The 20,582-nt window shown below is 38.9% G+C and overlaps 1 protein-coding gene across 2 annotated transcripts in view; it reads left to right on the top strand.

Annotated features, from left to right (window-relative positions):
• USP10 (ubiquitin specific peptidase 10) overlaps window positions 1-20,582 on the top strand; it is a 46,534-nt gene that overhangs the window by 15,487 nt on the left and 10,465 nt on the right. The window contains exons 2-9 of one of the 2 annotated variants that reach the window (XM_050311091.1): window positions 2,709-2,777; window positions 5,697-5,742; window positions 10,309-11,325; window positions 15,606-15,697; window positions 17,137-17,246; window positions 17,529-17,584; window positions 18,749-18,852; window positions 19,558-19,657. In XM_050311091.1, the coding sequence (XP_050167048.1) occupies window positions 2,709-2,777; window positions 5,697-5,742; window positions 10,309-11,325; window positions 15,606-15,697; window positions 17,137-17,246; window positions 17,529-17,584; window positions 18,749-18,852; window positions 19,558-19,657 (1,594 nt within the window). The remainder of the gene's footprint in view (window positions 1-2,708; window positions 2,778-5,696; window positions 5,743-10,308; window positions 11,326-15,605; window positions 15,698-17,136; window positions 17,247-17,528; window positions 17,585-18,748; window positions 18,853-19,557; window positions 19,658-20,582) is intronic. The other variant, XM_050311092.1, reaches the window with a different exon arrangement.

Genomic DNA, 20,582 nt, shown 5'->3' with positions numbered 1-20,582 from the left:
CAGATTGGGTCACAGCTGGGAATGGCAAAATGGAATAGATCCATGTTTGGGGTTTTCTGTTTTGTTTTTCCACCCCAAAGGAGAAGTTTGGTAACACTGACCAGAAAGTGGAAAGGTAGCAAAGGTAGAGTTGTTGTTCCGTGTATCCCCTGCTCCAAGAATTCCACAAAGCCTCATTCCTTCCACACACCCTGCATCCCCCCTCCCCAGAGGAAGTTATTATTTTCCACCTGGTTTTCTTATACAGCTGCAAGGGGAAGATCAGAGAGATTTGTGATACTGTTTTGATATTGCTCCTAGTCTGTGGCAGAAATCAAGCTCACCAGGCTGAGGTATCTTGAGGGACCCCTGAGCACACTCAGTGCAAGGTCAGTGATTGCTCTGCAGAGTTAAATAATCTGGAGAGGAGCAGGAGAAATGCAGCGTGAAATACGTGCTCCCAAAAAAAGCAAGAGAGGATTCCTTGCAGGAGCCAGAACAGAAAAGCTTTTATACAGGTTGTGGAGATGGATTGGGAAGGAAAGGGAGGTCAGGTTTGACTGAACTAAGCCTCTTAGGGATTATGTATCTTTAAAAGTAAGTCTGGGGGTAATGCCACAATTGGGAGTTCTCCAAACTTTCCCCAGTATTCTCTTAGAGTTTCTTTTCCAGACCTAGTCTTGGTGTGAAACTGGAGCTCCTAAGCTTTATTCCTGCTCTCCTGTGTGAGTGAACACTGGCACCATTGACTACTGTTGAACATGCTTTTCAAGCAGCTGTGTTTTTGTCTGAGGCTATAAATCCAAATCAATCTTCGGGATAAGCAATTGAACGGCAAACAGTATTTTTCTGCCTGGAGAAAGCTTGATTTTTTAATTTTGTCCCAAAACAAAATTTGGGTAGAGCTCTTAATTAAACCTCAGCTTTCCACTGGTAATAGTAATTAATATTTTGGCTCTGTCTGTTGCCAAATACACTTGAGTTTATTCATTATTGATGGTGACAGGCCTGGGTGTTGCTGCCTGGGCCAGCTGAGCTCTACCCACGTGCACTGGGTGTCCTTGGCTCCTGGGCAGCTCTGGGGGTGAGGTGAAGGCTGGTGCTGCCCTGACGCGCCAGGGATGGCCCATGACAAGCAGCTTAGCCCTGAGCACAACCTCTCACCTGCACCAGGGCTGACCTGAACAGCCTGTATCTGATCCCACTTTTTCCTGGGAGCTTGTGGAGTCCATCTATTACCCAGGATTGGGACCTCGAAGCAGCATCACATACAAGTTTCTACACTGATACAGCACAGAGCAGGTTAGTTTGGCATTTAAAGGCATCAGTTGGATGCAGTGCTGAGGGGTGTGTTTGTTTCTTAGGCAAATGCACACTTGAAATTATATTAAAATTGGAATTGAAATAATCTGAAACGGGTTTGGCAAAGTTTTAGTGGAATGTATCTCTGTGTTGAAATGTTATTTATAGAGTGGGATGGGAATTAATACTGATGGTGAGTAGCTTGTGTAAGTTTTGTAAATAATTTAATTAAATCTTTGATTGTTCCAAATGTTAGATTTTGTCTCTTTGGGAATAAAGCTAACTTTGAGACTTTTGAGGTTAGGTGGAATAATTTCAGGGGTACAAGCTAGGACCCCAGAAGCTCATGCTGATAATGAGATTGTCTTATGAGGGTCTGTTGCTTTTATAAAGTGATGTCTTTCTGATAATGTTTAGAGGCAAGTATTTTCTTACACAGCTGATTTTTTTTTGCACTATAGTCTGACTAGGACTAGTTTTTGGGTTAGATGTTGGTAAATTTGTAAAGTCCTGGCAGAAACAGCCACAACATTTCTTGATGTGAACGCCATTAAAGGAGTTCCATTAATGTTGCATTAATGATCACCTTGTTCAATTTTTGTCTTGTTCCCTAATTAAAAAAGAAGCACTTTCTTCTGCTCAGAAAGAAGTACCAGGCCGGTGATACCTTGCTTAAAAATCTTGATAAATTAGAAGACTAGTATTACATTATTACATGGAGGAATTAGAGTTGGATTTATATAACTTGTAATAGTTTGCAGTTGAGATTGTTTTCTTCCGTTGCATGACTGCATCAAAAATACCTCCTGAAGCACGGTGATGATTCAGCAAGTGTTTTTCTGAGGCGTGGAGTTGCAGTAGGATAAATTCGAGCTCATATGTTGCCGAATAAAAATGGCTTGGTTATATTGAGAGTGTAAACCAAGCTTAAATCCTGTGCCAAGAACTGTGAAGGCACTCGGGTACAATTTAGGGATGTGTTGGCTCTGGGTGTTGCACTGTCTCACTTGGTGGTTGGCACTTGGCTGTGGGAAGAGTTTTTAAAGCATTGAATGTTTTAACTGCTTCACCCTTTGTGTCATGGATGTTCCAGGTTTTTTTGACTGATGGAATTGTTTGCACTCTAAACCAAATTATAGTAATTTTTTTAAAAAAAACACTAAAGGGCATTAAAACGGTCAAACACATAAAAGTGTTTGTGTAGAAATGATTTTTTATGTAAGGAAACTGTGTTTTGTACTTGCTGTACTTTGCTAAAGACTTGGGAAGGAACTAAGATGAGAGTTGGGATGTAAACAGGTAGAGTTTCTGACTCCCAACACACAGGTCTTTTTAAATTCTAGTATCTTAATAGATTTATTATGAATTTATTAACTGTATTGAATCTAAATCCTTCTTTAACAAAGATCCTTCTCTTTTATTTTTAGTATATTTTTGGGGAGTTCAGCCCTGATGAATTTAATCAGTTCTTTGTGACTCCACGATGCTCTGTTGAGGTAAGATCTACTTTAAATGTCTTTTAGAAAGAACATTTTAAAGCTGCATCTCCTTGTGTGAATTTGAAATATAGCCATACAATTAATTTTTTACCATTCCCTTAGCTTGCTAATTTATAAAGTGAAGATACTGATCAGTTGGATGTTAAGTCAATTTTTAGAGATAAATCAGTTATTCCACCTTCTGCTTTCAGAGCTGGAGTAGCTGAACTGGTGAGAGGATGATGACAGGAAGTTTTCCAGCCCTGTTGCCTCAGCTTTGGTGGCTTTTTTTTTTTTTCAGGGGTGGACAGGGAGAAAACTTCTCAGCAGTGTTCTTGGGAATAAGCTGGGCTTCTCAGTCTGGTGAGCCTTTTGAAGCACAGGGATTCTTAATATTTTTGGGCAGGTGGAGCTCTACTGACCCTCAGTGCTGGGCTTGAAAGGAAAGCTGTGTGTGAGGCCTGAGGAGTGCAGCAATAATGAACTAATTAGAGTGTTAGTGACAACCACAGAGTAGAAACAGTTGTCTTTGTGTTTGAGTTCCTGACATACTCAGATAGCATTGTAGGCTCTTATTCTCTGTAGTTCTTGGTAGAGAATGATGAAACCATTTTCCTTCGGAGGGAAGAGTATTATCCCATTGTCCTAATCTCCAGACTCAAAAAATGATTTTCCTCTAAGTCAGTTCCCATGTATTTCCTCCAGACATTTCCATTCAAACATTTTGGTCATGCTTCCATCCTTCCCTCTCAACATAAAGGAAATGAACACTTGAGCTGTAGATGGGGGAAATCCTTTTGTCACAGTTTGCAGGCCATTGTTATTGGGACTTAGTTTCCTGTAGCTTAATTTTCCAAGGATAATTAGTATAATACCACTAAACAATAAAAGGGCATGAGGGGAATGGGGTGGGGTGGAGAGTGAGGGAAGTTTAGGAAGAAGAAAGATAGTTTTTACTTGCCTTTTGGGAGAGCTTTGTACCTTCTCTGGTAGGTGGGAAGCAGTGCAGGAAGATCTTTAGGGAATTCATGGTAGTTCTGATGATTTGCTGTTTCCCCACCATAAATGCAGTCTCAGCAGTGACATTTTCATCCCATGCAGCGTCACCTTAAGTGTCTTCCATCAGCTCTTCTAACATTGGGAAAGATAAAAATGTCATATTGGGACGCCTGTAAAGCTGTTCCCAAAGTCTGTTGAGGAAACCGGAGCCTACAGCATCAGAACCAGTCTCACTTCATTTTCTGACTGTCTCAGGTGTACCTGGTTAGCTGTCAAAATAAATGGTCCTTAACTTTGCTCTTGATCTGGTTCAGTTCAATGTTTTAATTATCTGGGTGATGAAATAAAAGCAGTGCTTATTAGTTTTACACTGTGCAGATATTTCATAGAAAATTGGTCTGAAAAAGACGATGGAATTGCAGAAGGGCAGGACAGAGGTGATGATGGTGCTGTGTGTTTGACACACATCGTGCTGCAGGTCCTTCACCTATACACTGAAGGGAGACTGAGCCAAGGGACTACTTAAAGCTAAAGGTTGTCTGGAATGTCCCTTTTACAGGTGACATTTGTAACACGTGACCTGTTGACTGAGGTGGTTCTGGTGGCCCAGTTGTGTGGAACAAGTCGGCTCAGAAATCTCTTCTTTCGAAAGGTGCTGTTGATTGATCAGATGTGTAGGAGAACAAAAGGCTGACTTCTTTTTTTTAAAATCCTTTTTTTTTCTGAAGGCCTTTGAATCTTTGAATTGTGTAAAAACAAAAATGACAAAGTTTATAACAAGCTGTTTGCTGTAGGCATTTAGAGGAATTTTTTTAGCTCTAACTATAAAATCCTGTTGAACCTGTGTTCAAAATTAATATGGATATAATAGGCTCTAAACAGTCTGGAGCCTTTTTCTGACCCACTGTTTCTCATTTTTGACCTGAAAAGATGATATATTAAGATGTATTGTGGTTTGTAAGTGGATTTACAGCATGTGTTCTTTTTATGCACTTTCTGTAATGGCATTTTCGGAATATTTTCCTTGCCACCTGTGATGCACTGCTGTCTACAGTGCATTAAGAAGGCAATATGTAAGTATCTATAGCTTTAGAGAATTGAAAACTCGAATAGAGAACTCTTTTCTTTGTTGCACCATTAGAACTGCTATTTAGAACAGCCCTATAAAGCTGCACTGTGCACTCAATGTTTTATCTCCCACTGCAGAACCAGTCCCGCTGTTCTCCAGGGAGCCACTGGAATGCAGGGTAGCCGTGGCTGCCAGGTCCTGCAGGCACAGGAGAAGGCTCTCAGCTGCTCAGGGAGTTTAGGGGCAGGTGAGGGGGATCAGAAATTACCCACCACAGCAAGGGTCCTACCAACCACTGGGTGTTGATGCCACTATTTTATACTACTTGTATTTACAGTCCATATAAAACCCATGTGCTGTGGTTACATTATATTAGGCTGATAAATGTGTTTAACAATAAACCTCAGCTGAAACATCTCAAGAGCCACACTCCAGCTGAACCAGGCTGAGAGTCAAAAGGTTTAGGTGTGAATGTTGTCTGAGCAAAAATGTGTTTCACCTTTCACAAGTGATTTGGTGTCCATTTTTTGTCTGAACAGAGGGTATGTTCCTCACCCTAAAATCATGGAGAGTTAGTGTTGATGAAGAAAGGTCCCAATGCTGTGAGGTGAATTGCTGGAGAGGTTGATGAGCCTGTGGTGTGTAACCAAGATTATCTTTCAGTAATTGTGGTAATCTGCAAGGGTGCCTGGAGCTGCAGAGTGGGATTTGATAAATATAGAAGCATAAGTTCAAGACAGTACTCTCTGAAAATCAAACGTTAATAATGATGTTACTTTGAAAGGATTCGCGTATTTCAAATGAAACTGATATCAAATGTTTATAGATTTGCTTTGCCTTTAAATAAGTTTCATTTCTTTTTTGTACAGCTCCCCCCATACAATGAAACAGTTTCATGTGGTATTAAATCCACAGGTAAGTTTCATGATGGTAAGAAATCAAGATTTTTTTTTTTTCTCCCTCAAACTTAAAGGTTGTGACACTTTCCATAGATTTGCTGCAACCTCTCTTTAAAACTTGCTCAGCAGGTATAGATGCATTTATTAGGCAGGTTGGTTTTTGAATTGCTTTATTGAATGACATCTGTGAGAGGTTTGGAAAATACTGCGTTGAGCTTCAGCTAATTGCAGTGGACGTGCTTATTCCTCCTTGAGTGCTGCCACACAGTCTTGATGTCTTGCTGAAACATTGTAGGATGTAGCTGTGAAAATGTGGGGTGAATAAATAACTCATAGTGTTCAGCAAAGAGCATTTTCTGGCAGTTGCAGCCTGAAGACTCCTCTGTTCTGTGTTCCTTCTGACTCTTGTTTCTGTCTGGCTCAGCTGTTTTTCTGGAGAATCCCTTTTTTTTTTCCTTCTCTTTTGATGAAAGTGTGATTCTTGATGTAAAAATACCTTACAGAGTTCCCATTTTAAAGCTGCAACATTCACACATCTACTCTGCCTCAACCCATACACCTCCCTGCCTCGCCTTGCTCCATGGGTACAAGGAATGGACAGTTAGGTAGGAGTTCCCCTGTCATCATCACTGTATGGTTTAAACCAGACTTTCACAGTAAATTACTGTTTGGGATTTTCCCTCAAGCAGAGGGGAGAGCAAGGGAGCTGAGAGTTACCCAGATGTATATGAGAATGACATCAGATCTCCTTCAAAATAATGCAAGTATCTGACTGGACATTTCTCAGAAGTACTCAAAAGAGGACCAAAATGCACTTAGTAATGTTAAAGAACACCTGATGCTTGGAGATTTTGGCCTTGCATTTAAAAGCCAGTGATAAAAAAGGATCTCAGGTCCCATTTGAAAGCAGATAGGCGACACATCTGACAATTCAGGAGCTTTATTTAGCAAAGAGCAGTTTTAGGACCCTGAGTAGTTTTAAGTGGGAGTTAGAAAGGTTCTTTAAAAAGACCACAGGGTGTGAATTGTCTGTTGGTGCCAGGGATGTCCAGTCATATATTGCTTTGTCTTAACTACGGATTTGAGTTTTGTTCTTTCAGGCTGGGATTTTAATGTTCACAAGCCATACAGAAAGTTGGTTTGTGCAAATGTTTTTCAGATCATTCCTAGACCTTGAGAGAACCCCTCCCAGCCCTGAGATTAGGTAATGACACAGCACCTTAGGTTTTGCTTGAAAAATGTCTTTAACAAGCTTGCACTGTACTGTGCATGCACATTATCACTGTGATGGCTGCATAAGAAGCTGTGGAAACTGAACTGGAATGTTTGCTTATGCAGAATATTTATAATTATGACGCACACCATGTTGTCATATAGTCTAGTTTTTTTCTGTACTTATCCTGAGTATTTAACTTTTATTAGGGAATTAGAATATCTGTTAATACTTACTAGGAGCACTCAAATCACAGCTGAAGCTTTAATATTCCAAATTCTGCCCAGACTAATTAGTGCTGTGTATTCACAGATTTTGGTGTTGTACATAGACTGCCCTTGGAGCATCTGTTGATCCTTGTTTCAATATGCATCCCATGTTGTACATGACAGATAGATCTGTTTCAGTCCATTCATAAATAGAGCTGTGAACTGCATTGAAACAAAGATGCCCTGAAGCAAAGTGGAAAGTCAAAACAAATAGAAAAAATTACCACTCATTTTTTCTCAAATGAACTTGACACAGTCTTACAGCAAATGAGCTTCTGCCAGTCCTTCCCTAGACTAACTATACAGTAGCTAGTGGTATTTATTATTCTAATCCTGCTATAAGGTGTAAAACTTAATCCCTCAGCTGTAATTTCCTAATTTGTATGTTAAATGCTGGAATGTCAGTGGTGCTCTTGGCAGGATTTTACCCTATGCTGTTCATTGTACCATAACTCTTCAGGGCTGTATTTTGGTTTCTGCTCCCCACTTGCCCCAGGTGGGCTCTTGTGATTGTTCACTGTATCATAAGCTAATAAATTCACCAAAATTAGAAAAAAATTTGCTCACTTGGATTATTGTTTTTGCTGGATTAGCTTTGGGTAACCAAGTACTGGGAGTTGTTGGAGAGAGAGCAGCAGAAGGAGGTGCCAAGGTGGCAGCTTTTACTTTGGGCTGTGGCAGACTGGACTCTCCCATGAAGGGAAAACACATTCTTTGTTTTGAAGCCATTATTATTTTTTTTTAACTGGGATTTTGGAAATGAGATCACAGATTATTTGAACTGATAGGGCTTTGAAATGTGCCCAGTAATTGATTCTTATCGAGGTTGGAGGAATATTAGGTGTTACCAGTTGTTGCTTGTGCTTTATGGTGTTGTAACAAAGGGTGAAGAATCAGCTCCTGGTTCATGTTTGATTTAACAAGTTGCTCCACCAGCAGGTGAACTAATGAGGAATAGTTTTGTTGTGGATTTGGGTCCCATATCCCTTAACCCCCTCTAAACTTTGCATTAGCTGTGAATGAAGCTGTGGCTGGTTTGGAGCTGTGTGTGCAGGGACAGGCCAGGCAGTGCAGCACTGACAGCCCCCCTGGAGCAGCAGGTGATTCCTGACATCTCCCAGCCCTTCCCTCTTCAGTGGATATCAGGCAGCAGCTTCCCACCTCCCTGTCTCTGGGCTGCTGGTTTTTATTACAAGAAACTCCAGCCCTCTCTGGAGTTGGTGACGACTCGTCAGCGATTGCAGAAGTGGCTGGTGACTGGCAGCCAGGCAGGCAGGGTGTTAGAAAAGCCTTTCTCACAGGGAGAGGTGAAGAGAACTTATTGAAATTCAGGCTCTTGTTAAGATGATTTAGAGAAACCAGATGTGTGTGGAGAGTTTTTGCCCTTTTTCATTTTTAAAAAGACTCCTTTAGTCTGACTGGCAACAGGATTGAAATCGATACGTGATGTGTTTACTTCTCAGTTACTAGATCAAAGCAGAAAAGCAATTAACATCAGTATTATTATCATTTATTCATAATATGTTGGTATTGCATGTGTAATTCAGAGCTCAGCACCCATTGAATGCTTGTTAATCTTCATTTCATATTGAAAAATAGTACCCTGTAGATTCTTGGTTCTTTCACATTTTGCTTAAAGAGGAAATGTTTATCAGCAGACTTTTCTAGAAAGTAACGGGAGAGTTTCAGAGCTGTTATGTTCACAGTCACGTATCAAAACAATCCCCACTAGGTTTGTCCTCCCATAGGATTATTTCCTTAGGTGTGTGAATAATGTCTTTTCCTTGGGAACTGTTACTTTGCTTTTTGTTGTGTTTAAAACAAACAAACAAACAAACCACTTTATTTTTATTGAGTGTGTGGTGCACTTAAAAATAGTCATTTATTGACATGTCAGATGTAGTAAGTTGCACAAAATCTTGAAAATTCAGTGGTGTATCCCCTTTATATTCCTTTGGAACCAATATCTGGTGTTATTTGGTTCTGTAGTTACAGTCTTAAAAATTTGAAATGTGTGTTTTTAACCCCATCTTTGAGGAAACACAAAATATTTAAATTAATATCTTTGGAACAGTAACATAGGTATCATAAAGAGCTACAAAACTTCAAGGACTAAAATTTGAGCTTTCCTTTAGTGTTCCTGAAGCTGTTTCATTAATTTTACCTGGTTTTTTGATAGTTACTGAGTTGTAACTGAAGTATTCAGTGTTAATAGTTAGCACACATGCATTATAAATTATTAAATTCCATGAAACTGCACAACTTTGGACTGACAATATTTTGGGATACTGCAGCCTTCCATGAGAATATTTCTTAGTGTTTCTTTAAAGTTCCAGGGTAAATAAATAAATCAATAAAACAAAAAAGCCTGTTCATGTATTTTCAGTACTTCTCATATGTACAAGTTGAATGCTGACTTATGTTGAGTATCAGTTGTATTCCTTGTCAGAAAAACCTGGAGTCGTATCTATAATATTCTTACATAGTAATAAATTCAATTCTGATAAAATAAATTATCGATGAGCCTAAAGTTTCAAAACTTGTAATTTCAGTGTTTCCATGCAATTAATGAAAATGTTTTTCAGTTATTAAGGATTGTGTTAAAACTTTGATTATGATAAATCACACCAAGAAAACCAAATCCAGCCCCACAAAAAACAAACTTCACATGTGGAAAAGGTAAAGAGGTGAGGCTTGGATTTTCTAATTGTCAGTGGGAAAGACTGGCTTTAGAAGAAGTGTCAAGTTAAACATTGCACCATATTTTATAGGCAATTATCCAGTAATTAACTTAATGCAGATTATTCCTGAAGTTATTGGGCTTTAATAGTTTCTCTTAAGAGGTGAATTTAATAGGGGTTATTTGCAGGGGCAGTGCAGTGATCTGGAAAATTACATACTCTGTGTAAGAAAACCTGAATCATGCTCATGTCTTTAAGAAAACGATGCTTTGAAATGCTCTTCAGGATTGAGGTTAAGGATTACTTTTGTTCGAGGGAATGTAGTTGAGTTACAGAGAAATAGCGAGGGTTTTTTCTTGCTTCTGTAGCTTCTTGATTTGCTGTAATTCTCTAATTGAGATCTGCCTTCTCTTGTCCAGGGGAAGAGTATCAGAGAATTGAATTTGGTGTTAACGAAGTTATTGAGACTCAGTCATCTGTCCTGAATAACACCGACTACAGTATTTCAAGTACTCTGAATCCTCAGGCTCCAGAATTCATTCTCAGTTGTGCACCTGCTCAGAAACCCCCTGATGATGCTCTCAGCGAAACCAACTACAACTCCATCGACTGCCAGTTCAGCGATCCCGGCCTGGCTTTGGACAGCGGCTCCAACGCTGAAAACGACGGCTTGTCCGGAGGCCTCGGGCAGAGGGAGCGCAAAAAGAAGAAGAAAAGACCCCCTGGATATTACAGTTACCTGGAAGATGTCAGTGATGGCATGGCCCCCCCGGAGGCGCTGGTGAACGGCCACGCCAACTCCTCGGGACTCCCCGCGGAGGACACGGAGCTGGCAGGAGACATCCCCTCCCTGGCCACGCCAAGGACTTGCAACAGCCCGGACAACTCCGTGGACTTCATGCCTGGAGCTGTCCCTGCTGGGGCCGTTCCCAGCGCTCTGGACAATGCCAGGACTGCCGGGCAGCCCGAGGTATGCCGAGTTCCTAATTCTGAACAGTTTTGCCTCCCCTCAGAGGCCGTCAGAGATAGCCCCCTAAGGACAGCTGGTGTACAGTCTTATGCTGGTACTGATACTACTGAAAGTCTTGGCGTTACTAATGGACAAACACTTGAATCCTCTGGTGAGGACACAGCTGCCAATGGGGTAGAATTGCACACTGTGGAAAGCACTGACTCAGACCAAGCTAAGCCTGAGGAAGCTTCACCTACTACTGAGGCAACAGTCCCGGTTGCAGGATCAGTCCCCGTTAATCAGCCTGCAAAATCGTGGGCTAGTCTTTTTCACAATTCCAAGCCCTCTGCTTCCACATCTGTGGTGTATGTTGAGACTAAGTATACCCCTCCTGCCACATCTCCTCTGGTCCCTGAAAAACAGGTTGAAGTCAAAGAGGGGCCTGTTCCAGTTTCAGAGGATCCTGTAGCCATAAAGATTGCAGGTATAGTTAACACACGAGTGGATGTTACACTGGAAGGGTATTAGCTCTGCTTGTAAACAGGAGTGTGCAATGCTCATAGTAAACGTTCCTCTGGTGATGTTCCCCTGGTAATAAGACAACTGTTCAAACACTGCAGGAAGGTTGTAATTTGAATAAACTAGTTTTGTATCCCTTTGAGTAAACATTCCAACCAGGGATTGCCATGTCGTTATCCCAGATACGGTAAAACTGTTGCTACTTGTCAAACAATGTGTTTAAATGATCTGTGATTTTAAATAGGCTGGTTGTGTTCAGCTCTTTGCTGTTGTAACAATGAGAATAGGTTTATTCTGAAAATGGTGTTACATTATCCAGTATTTACTACTTTGTAGTGCATTCCATTACAACAAGAGTATTAATGCTGAAATTCCTGGACACTGAACAGCAGCTGAAGTGTATCATCTAAACAGATCTTTCTTCAGAAATTCTAATTCAGGAAATGTCATCTTTACTGATGTGCTGTTTGAGAGGCCTGTCCTTCCAATTTTGAAGACTTATCCTTAACTGTTATAAACAATACAATTTTATCCAGAAACAATGGTAGCTATTGCATGCTCAAGACTAACCATAAGGAGCTGTCCAGAGGGTACATCAGGAAAGGGAATGAGTGATACAAAGGCTTTCACTGCTGATCCTGTCATATTTTGTTTCTAATGAGATATGCTAGAAAATGCAGGAGATCATTTCTGCAGATTCGCTCAGAAAACACCCAAGTTTTCCCAGCTGGTTGCATTTTGTGTCATTAATTCATGAATGCTGGGACAAAAAGTAATTAATTTAAATCTGTGAATTAGTCTGTACATGAAAAGGCTGGTGAAAAATCCTACCATTTGTGCTACAAACCAATTTACAACTGCAGTGATGTTTTGAGTGGGACAGTGATGTTTTGAGTGGGACAGCTTCGAGTCAGATTCCTGCTCTGACAGAAGCTGACCTGGAGATAACTACTCAGAATGGCCAGAAGTAACTCCTGCCTCTCCTCCCCTCCTTACTCAGAACTGTCTGTTGAGAGAAAAGCTGTCAGAATAATTTGTAGTTTTGTACTTTCCACTTAGGTGTCACAAACACAATTGACTGTATTAAAAAAAAATATGTATAAGCAGGTGATTCCAGTTTGTCTGATGCCAGTACATGTGGAGAACGATGAAGTCTTGAAATCTCAAGCTGTCCTTTAGTACTGACTTTTAACTTAAAGCTGTTTTGTGACAACCACACAGCTAAAACTGCTTGCCACAAATGGGAAAAGTTTTTTATCTTGTCCAGGTTGCTACAGCTGTAAGTTAACTTCCTAGACTTTTACTGTTTCTGTACTATTTTTTACCACCAGGTGGGAGCAGAGCTTTTTATTTTGTCTTTAAATGTAGTAAAATAGCAATGTCATTTTAATGCAAGTTTTCTTTTCCACCTTCACTGTTAGCTCTTTGGGCAGGGGGATAATCTGAGTGTAGATAAAAGGAATTCAGCTGCTCATTGTAGCTGATTTAAAAGGTAGGAGTTATGTTGCTGCAATTCCTGTAATTCACATGCTGCTGATTTTGGTATAAAAGATTTACTTGAAGATCTGAATGTCACATAAATGTAATCAGTGCTTTGCTCTGTGGAAAAAGGAGATTTTTTTTTTTTGTTTTCCATTCTTGAGTATTCTCTGTCCTGTTTGGAAAATAGGTAGCTCAGTGCTTTGTTCAGCACCCACACTCATGGTTGGTAGAATTAAAGAAAAGGATCTGGAAGGTTTAGGGAGTTGAGGAATGTCCTCAGTAAAGCTGAAGAAGAAGAAGCTTTCTCCCAGTGTGTGTTAATACCAATTCACATGGAAAAGAAGGAAGATAACTCCAATTCCATTGTTGCTGTTGAGGACTTGATGGAAATGCCAGTCCCTGGGCATTACTTCTCATGAAGCAGTGAAAAATAGAAGGAAGGTTTGAAAACCACGTAGGCAAACACGGAAAATTTGGATTTACTTTGTCTCAGATTGCTGGAGTGACCACAGATGTAAATTCACATGGTTCCCTGTTCTCCCAAGACTAGTGAAAAACAAAGGAATTAGTTCAAATTGTAAGAAAGGTGAGAGTTGTAAGAAATTTTCTTATTGTAAAGTTAGGTAAGTGCTGGAGCACTTAAGGAGTTGTGGAGTGGAGACATGCAAGGTTTGGGGGGGTTATAAATGACTTCATAAATGTAACCTGTTGCATTCTTGCAGATACTGATTTTGGGTAGGGTTATCCCAGTGTTGTTCTGGGATTTTTTAATCATTGTCCAGTTTGAAGAAAGATGGGAGTGAGAGACAAAATGTTCTCCAAATAGGTGCCTCAGGCTGAGTGTTCAATATCTAAGGTGTTATCTAAAATTCCTGGGTCTTCAGCCTGGAGACTGTCCACGTGCTTTCTCCATTGGTAAACTTTGGACTTGCACTGATAAGGAAATAACCTTTTTTAGAAAAAAACCTGACAGGTATTAGTAATAACACGACCTGGTGAATGAAATGTAGCAAAAAGTGTTTTGTTTGCCAACAAAAATGTCTAAACAGGTTAATACTGTTGTAGATCTGTTCTCAAATCAAGGCCTTGTTTCACAAGTCATTGCCCTCCAAAGGGAACGTGAGTTCTTTTAGATCAATAACTTGGGCTTTCTAACAGGTTTTGAAATTTTAAGATGGTTTTCTCATGGTTATAAAGTGTATTTTTCTTCTGATACTCTTGTAAAAATTCTTAAGTCATTGTGTAAATGTTAGATGGAGATGTGGTATTGAATGCTGTACACAAAAGTAATTCTTTGTTAAAAGAAACAAAAATCACAGTAATTGCACTGCACACTGCTACAGAGCAACTTTATGACCACAAGAGGATGCTAAAGGTCCTAATAATATCTTTATTTAGATTGTGCAAAAATAGGGAAGAGTTAATTTCAAAAGTTACTGATAGACATTCGAAATATAAATTTTTTCCTCTATTTTTATCCTAATTTCCAGCAGTGCTTAGTTGTATTAACAGAAAGCTTGTATGTTTGCACAACACAGTTCAAATGTTGCTGTTTTATTAATATATCCTGAAATACTTAAACAGTAATTTAATAACTATTTCAGAACTCACAGGGAGTTTTCATCTACATCTCTGCTACGTTTTCCGTTTTCCATTTTTTTTTGTCTGCTCTTTCAGCTGCCATGTTCTTTGTGTAATAGATGACTGATTTAAAAATATCCTATTTTTTGGCATTTTTATTTGGTTAGAACTGGTGGTATCTGCAGGAAATACAATCTTATAGGTAAGGAGATGATTTGGAAGTAGAAGGACATAGATATTGTTTGCAGTTCTGCCACCTCTGATTAGTTATGGCTTTGTGCCTCTGTTTTTCCACCTATGTCATGTTATTTTGTGTGTCCTTCTAGTGAACAACTCAAACTCTTTAGGTTTGTGGTAGACAATTGCCATGTTCATTTTCATCTCTTTATTCTGACTTGTATACCTCTTGTCCTTACTTTGAAAATTTAAAATACAGCAGCTCCAGTATTTGCTTTTAAACAGTTTTCATTTAGGGACATAAATAACAGGTCAGGATTCCTGGAAAAACTCCCTGTGTTGCTCCTGTTTCATAACTGAGACACAGTTATGTGCAGTGGTTTCTAAGTTTTAATCCTGGGTCATTGCTGAAGGTTTTGGAAGCAGGAAAACAGTAGGAATTACATTATGTAAGGCTGTTACCTCGTAGATTTTGCAAGTCTTAAACCAGTAAATAAAACGGCCTGTTCTGAAGAGCACAGTAACATCTATCTGTCTGCACTGAGGTGTTCTTGTTGTAAGACAGTGGATGGTGAAACTTTTAAACTGGGACTGCTCTGTCATCTTCATCTCCCTTCAAAGCTGAAGAATTTGGAAATACTTCCTAAAACTGGGGACCAGTGCTGCCAGCTAATGGGATTTTATATCTATGTTATCTATCTAAATAAAACTGTCTGGTTTTAGGGAAACAAAAATAAAACCAAATAGGTCTTGTCAGTTTTGAAATGGCAGTGGTTGGTTCTTGTACCAGCATCCTCCTGACCTGAATTCCAGGATGTCTCCGGTGGAAGAAACACGTCTAGTTTGAGATTCAAGCAGTGCTCAGCTGGAGTGAAAATGATTTGCTGAAGTTTCTGGGAATCTTGTACATTGAACTGAATTATTTTGCGGTGCAGCAACAGGTGCTTGTTTGATGGCCACATGTGAGTTTTGTTGATGCTCAGTTTACTGTTTCTCATCCTGCAGAAATACTGGAAAGTGTAAGGCTAATACATAAACCAGTGTCTTTGCAACCCCGAGGGCTGATCAACAAAGGAAACTGGTGCTACATCAATGCTGTATCCTTCCTTGGGAAAAAAATAATGCTCTTAGGTTAAAAATTGTGTGTTATATTTGTCAAAGTTTTTCTGGATTGCTCTGGTAAGTATTTTATAAAGGTGTTTGTCTTCTGCTACTGTGGTTAAGATGTGAGGTGTAGCAGCTAAAAATCCAAGGGGAATTGGGATCCTTGAGCCTCATGTCCAGAGTTCCCCTCCAATCCTGTTTGCAGTTGTTACCTGTGCCGAAATATTGCAGGACTGTAACTTTCTCCTGATTGAAAGCCCTTTAATTTCTTGCTGTGTTTGCTCTGTGCATCAATTTAGGAGGTTATTTATCTTTTGTACTTGAAGTAACTGTCCTGACTCTTGGGCTTTGTCTTGGCTGTTGGTAGGTGGATCATTTGAGTTTTTGTTGAACAGGCTGTCATTGTTATGTTAAAAATAATCCTTTTGCACATTGTATTATGGAGGATGAGCCTGCTCTTAATGTACTGGAATTGTATTCTCCTGCAAAAATAACTTTTACCCTGGGGAGCAGAGATTGTCCTTCAGTGCTGTTTTATAATATGAATAAAAATCATGAATGATTTTTAAAATGATCTCCTATGTTAGCAAGGCTCGCTGTGAGTGACAGTTGGGATGCCCCAAGTGCTGGTACTGCAAGGGAAAAATACCAAGACAATTTCAAGACTGATCATGACAGAGCCTAATAAACTATTTCCAGACCAACAATTGTGCTTTAAACCTTAAGCTTGTATCTTATATAACCAGTTGTGCATTCAGCTGTTACATATACATATTAGCTCCCATTTTTTCACTCTTGAAGTGTTACATGGGAATTTATTATTCAGTTTTTGCACACTGTAGAGATCAAATTAATCTCTCTCTGTAGCTGTTGAGATCGATGCCTTTTTTGTTTTTTCCCTCCAGTCTTTTAATGCATTTTCTTTGTTCACTGGTCTCACCAAGTAGGTGGTTTTAAACTATTACTTTCCCACTGTACTCTGGAGTTTCACTGGTTGCTCCCAACTCTTGACACTGCAGAATGTCTCACATCACAGAGGGTTACTTTTGGTTTGGGTACAGGGGTGAATCACCAGCTTTGATGTAAAATCTGTCAGCTTCTTCCATTCTTCTCAGAAAACATCTTACAGGTTATCTCTTGCCAATTTTCAAATTGTTAATTTTATAAAGTCTTTCCTGTGAAGGTTCTTTTCCTCTCCTGCACCTGGGCAAAATGTTTTCCTCTTTGCCATCATTAAAATGTCACTGAAGTGTTTTTTCAGTGTAACTTCTGCACATCATTGGTTAGTGTTGTGATAAAACTTCACCTTCTTTTCCAGTGTTACTGGATTGATTGACATAATAAAAATACAGAGTTTGCATAGAATTATAAATTAATGTTTTGTTAATGTACAGATGAATTTTCTGCTTATTTCCTTAATGCCACTGCACAGACCCTGCAGGCCTTGGTTGCTTGCCCTCCAATGTATCATTTAATGAAGTCCATTCCAATGTATTCCAAATCACAGAGGCCCTGCACCTCAACTCCAATGCTAGACAGTTTGTAAGTAGCTTGGGAAAAGGGAATGGAAGTCTGGGATCTGACTGAGCTCATTCAGAAATAACAAATGATTGTTGCTGAAACTTGATCTGTGCCCAGAAGTCTCTCCTGTGTGTTCTTTGGGTTTCATTGCGGTGATCAGGTTGATTTTTATGTCTTTATTCGGACTTGGTGATGATATTCTGTTTTTTGGCAGTCGTAATGACAATGATCTGATTTTATTGTTTGTCCTTCTAAGTCTGAACTTGCTGCTCACGTGGAGTTGTTCCTTCCTTTCTGTTGCAGTGTTCGTTTAATGAATGAATTCACTAATATGCCTGTACCTCCTAAAGCAAAGCAAGGTGAGTGGGCATAGGGGCAGAAAAGTCATAAAGTCATTTTTCTTATTGGTGATTCATGTCAAGAGGTCAGAGATGTTACACTTTAATTTTTTTCTTCAATGTAAAAGTGCAATAAGAATAGTTTTTGTTGAAAGTTCACTTAATTGTTCAGATTTCTTCTCAGAACATGCCCTTTCTAACAAAATCATGTAAAAAATACTCGCTGTATTTTACTCCACTTCCTTCCTTACCTATTTCCAGCTGTTTGGTTTATCACATTACTCAGTTCTATCATCCTTCCTTAAATCCTGAACTCTCACATTCATTTGGAGCAAAAGGGGCCAGAACAGGCCTGTTGAGCAGTTGGAGATTGCCTGCAGGAATACTATCCTGGCTTCTGGTTCCAGAGTGAAAACTTTAGGAGTATGATTCCTACTAATGCAGATTTAGGCTCAAAGATGATCATGTAGTGAGGAATAGAATGTTTTTTAATGCAAATAAAGTATTCTACAAGATTTCAGGGTTTTTTAATCCTTATTTTAAATCAAGTCTGTTGTATTACAAACTTACAGAAACAAGCACATTCCTGAAACTTTTTTTATGTAACACGATAAGAAAATATCACAAGGAGCTGGTTGTTCCAGTGATTTCCAAACAGTTCAGACATTTCTGTGGTTTCTTTCTGTAAAACAAATCTCACTGGCTTATGCAACTTATTATACTTCTAGGTCATTTCATTGTGTAGTTCTCAAGTACAATTTCGAGGCCTTGTATTGCCATTAGATGGAACATTCTGTCAAACTATTTCTTGTTTGTTTTTTTTTTTCTTCAGTGAGGAAAAATGATCTGTTAGAATTGCAAATACACAAAAGCTTTTCAGAAGTGTTCTTCGAGTACAAAAATTTAAATAGAGCTATTATGTTCTTTTATGATGGCTGTGGATATTCTTGTTAATCTTCAGACTGTTTATTAACTTCTCTAAAGTATCCGTCAGTCTATGCAGGATGATGTGAGATGGTTTTTTTAAAAAAATGTTTACAGATAGGAGTACCAAGATTAGAATAAAACTATTAGTAAAAAACGCTGAGCTCCAAAATCTAGTGATGTGTGAAGAGAATATTAATGTATAATGTAGAAAAACTTCTCTGTATTGTTATTTATATTTACTTCTCTTTTGCTTTGCAGCTTTAGGTGATAAAATAGTGAGAGACATCCGACCAGGAGCTGCCTTTGAACCGACCTACATTTATAGACTCTTGACGGTTATAAAGTCGAGTCTGTCAGAAAAGGTGGGACTTAAAACCCTTGACTTCTGTCGTGGCATTGCAGGGCAGTCCCTGTCATTGAAACTGTGTGAAGCCACACAGCAGAGTCAGTGCTCAAACATCACGAAAATCAGCTAATTGATAGCTCGTTATAACGAAGCTCAACTGCCTTGGGACTTGAATTAGTTAATTATAGGTTGATATGTCAGAATAAATTGCTATTGGAATGGAACATCTCTTTTTATAATGAAGTTACCAATGGATTGACATTTAAGAAATGAGCAGTTGTTCATTTTTGTGAGGGGTTCAGCCTGAAATGGCAGAAGGTCCAAATACTGTTTCAGGTTTAGTTTCAATTTAAAGAAAAGGTAGTGGTTAAAACCATCTTTTGATTTAGCTGTGGCTTGACAGCAACTCTTAATAGTGGTTTTAAAAGAGAAAAAATTGCATGTAACACGTTAAATGGAATTTGTGATGAGGAGAATGCAAAAATGCCATGTGAAGTTTATGGGTGTATTTACTGCTTAGGGCAGTTTGGGTTGAGCTGGTTAAAAATGAGGTGCTGTTATAGTAAAATTTAAACTTTATTTGACATTATAACTTAGGCTGCATAGTTGCTAAATAAGCTAAATTAATAGGAGAAAGCTGGATGGTCCATGTCATGAAGCTTCTGTTAAAAGAAAACCATGAAAATGTCATAGAATGAATTGAGAAAAATGTTTTATTCAGGGCAGGCAAGAGGATGCTGAAGAATACTTGGGATTTATCCTCAATGGACTACATGAAGAAATGCTGACCCTCAAGAAACTTCTCTCTCCACATAATGAAAGTTAGTGGATACTTTTTCCCTTGGTAGAAAACAATTTATTTCAAATATTGTGTTTGTATGGTGATTCTGTAACACAGATCAATGGTGAGAGTAGATGTTGAGATGGGGTAGAGTGCCATGGTTTGGGGGACTCAGACATTAACAAGTAATATTTTGTTAAAATCTGGATAAAATGAGCCCCTTCTGTTGTTTATAAATGATCTGAAGTTACTGGGTGTTTAGAAGAGCACCATCATTCAGTAAATGCTCTGAATGACAATCAGTCATATACCTGGTCCTCCTAAGCAGTAAAATTCTATATTACAAATTGTTTGAGGTTAACTTGAGTTGATTGGTCTTGTCTTAAGCATAGGTATGTTTGTCATTCATAATACCTGCAGTATCAGTTGTTTTCTGGGGTTTTGGCTCTCTCAGTAGGAACTCAAAATAGATCAGTGTCTTTTTTCACTGATCTTTAAACCACTGTTAAAAATCTTCTTTTTGAAGTGGAAAGTTCTAGACTAATGTCTAATTTATATCCAGTATAAACCAGCATGTTAAACGATTTTAAAATTCCTACTGACAAAGTTGGTGAAGAATTTTTATTTGGAAGAATTACCAGAATTTGTATGCAGAGTAAAATGCCATTTTATTTTATAGTGACTTTATGGTTAAGCCCCCTGTTAAAAATGAAACAAAATACTGTGAGCCTTAGCCAAGTATAGAGTTAAGATCCCTAGTTATCTGATTTCTCTTTAGTTGGGTAAATTTTTTAAGATTTAAAATGGTCATTCCACATTTTGTTCTGTAGCTGTGTGCAGTTTATAGCCTCCTGACTCGGGCACTTGCAGAGAAAATATTTGCTAAGCTTTGGCTTCCCTGTACAGAGAAGGAGTTGTATTTAATAATGGCTTAATTATGTTTCCAGAATAACACTTGACTTTCT

This window comes from Myiozetetes cayanensis, unplaced genomic scaffold, assembly GCF_022539395.1.
Source record: "Myiozetetes cayanensis isolate MyiCay16 unplaced genomic scaffold, myiCay2020 scf16, whole genome shotgun sequence".
Classification (NCBI taxonomy): Eukaryota; Metazoa; Chordata; class Aves; order Passeriformes; family Tyrannidae; genus Myiozetetes; species Myiozetetes cayanensis.
Note: the sequence above shows the minus strand (reverse complement) of the source record. Positions and strands in the feature narration are given on the sequence as shown.